The sequence below is a fragment of the Meles meles genome, chromosome 8, assembly GCF_922984935.1.
Source record: "Meles meles chromosome 8, mMelMel3.1 paternal haplotype, whole genome shotgun sequence".
In the NCBI taxonomy this organism is placed as follows: Eukaryota; Metazoa; Chordata; class Mammalia; order Carnivora; family Mustelidae; genus Meles; species Meles meles.
In genome coordinates this window covers 56,244,581-56,246,114 of record NC_060073.1, presented here as the reverse complement: position 1 = coordinate 56,246,114, position 1,534 = coordinate 56,244,581, and the positions used below count along the sequence as shown (strand labels likewise).

The window sequence follows — 1,534 nt, the reverse complement described above, 5'->3', positions numbered from 1 at the left end:
CTTCAGGTGGTGTCATTATCCCAGGGTCTGGGGATCGAGCCTCATATCAGGTTCCCTGCTCAGCAGAGAGCCTGCTTCTGTCTTTCCCTCTGCTGCTCCCCCTGCTTGTGTGCTCATTCAAAAAAAAAAAAAAGTCTTTGAAGAACATGGGATTTCAGGAGAGAAAATCTCTCCTTTCTGATACCCTTTAAAGAGAGGTAGAAGAATTAAAGTCCCATGGAACTATTTCCTGTGGTCAGATACCTGCTTTCATTTGGAGAGTTACCTACAGTCTTAGTGATCTCAACCTGGCTAAGAGAATTCTAACATCTCAAAAGACTCTACTTAAATTTTATGAGAATTGTCTTTTCCCTTAAGCAAGAATCTAATGACACTTTCTCGTATCTGCTTAGTTTTCACCCCATACACAATAGGGTTCATTGTGGGAGGCATCAGCAGATACAGATTAGCCATAATAATGTGTATGTGTGGAGGAATAGTGTGTCCCCCAAACCGGTGAGTAAAGAATGTGAAGAAGGCTGGAACATAGGTGATGACAATGGCACAGATGTGGGCAGTGCACGTGCTAAAGGCCTTCTGCTGGGCATCTGCTGAAGAGAGACTCACAACTGCTTGAAGGATCATGGTGTAGGAGATTGTGATGCACAAGATATCAAAGCCCCCAATCAGGAGGGCAACCATTAAACCATAGATGGCATTGATCCTAACATTTCCACAGGATATCTTGGCCACAGACATGTGGTCACAGTAGGTGTGAGGTATGACATTGCCCCTGCAGTATGGCAGGCGCCTGGTGAGGAAAGTGAAAGGGATAACAAGTATTACACCTCTAAGAAAAGTGAGAAGTCCAGCCTTGGTAATAACTGCATTAGTGAGGATAGTAGTATAGCGCAGGGGGTAGCAGATGGCCACATAGCGGTCCAGTGCCATGAGCATGAGCACTCCAGACTCCATCCCTGTAAAAGTATGTACAAAGAACATCTGGGCCAGGCAAGCCTTAAAGTCAATCTCCTTGAGGTTGAACCACAATATGCAGAGGGTGTTGGGAAGAGTACTGGTACACATGAGCACATCTGTGAAGGAAAGAAGGGCTAGGAAGATATACATAGGTCTGTGTAAGGCTTCTTCAGAGTAAATGAGGTACATAAGGCCAAAGTTCCCTGTGATGGCAATGCTGTACATGGTGCACAGTGGGAAGGAGATCCACAGATGCACTTCTTCCAGCCCAGGGATGCCATTTAAGATGAATGAGGCTGGAGTTAGACTGGTGCCATTTATGAATGACATAACACCTGTTGGAAGTTCATGGTACAGCAGTTATAGAATTGTTCTGTAAGTAGAAAAAGAAAAAGCAAGAAGGAAGAAGGAAGAAGGGAGGAGGAGGAGGAGAAGAAGAAGATGATGATGATGATGATGAACGAAAGAAAGAAAGACAGACAGAAAGAGGAGGAAGAGAAGGAGGAGGAGGAAGAGGAAGAGGAGGAGGAGAAGAAGAACAAGAAGGAGGAGAAGAAGAAGAAGAAGAAGAAGAAGA

General features: G+C 44.7%; 1 protein-coding gene across 1 annotated transcript; it reads right to left on the bottom strand.

Annotated features, from left to right (window-relative positions):
* Nucleotides 1–324: 324 nt before the first annotated feature.
* Nucleotides 325–1,287, bottom strand: LOC123949362 (olfactory receptor 52N1). The gene has a single exon (XM_046016780.1). The coding sequence runs from the start codon at nucleotides 1,285–1,287 to the stop codon at nucleotides 325–327; it is 963 nt and encodes a 320-aa protein (XP_045872736.1).
* Between the last annotated feature and the right edge of the window lie 247 nt (nucleotides 1,288–1,534).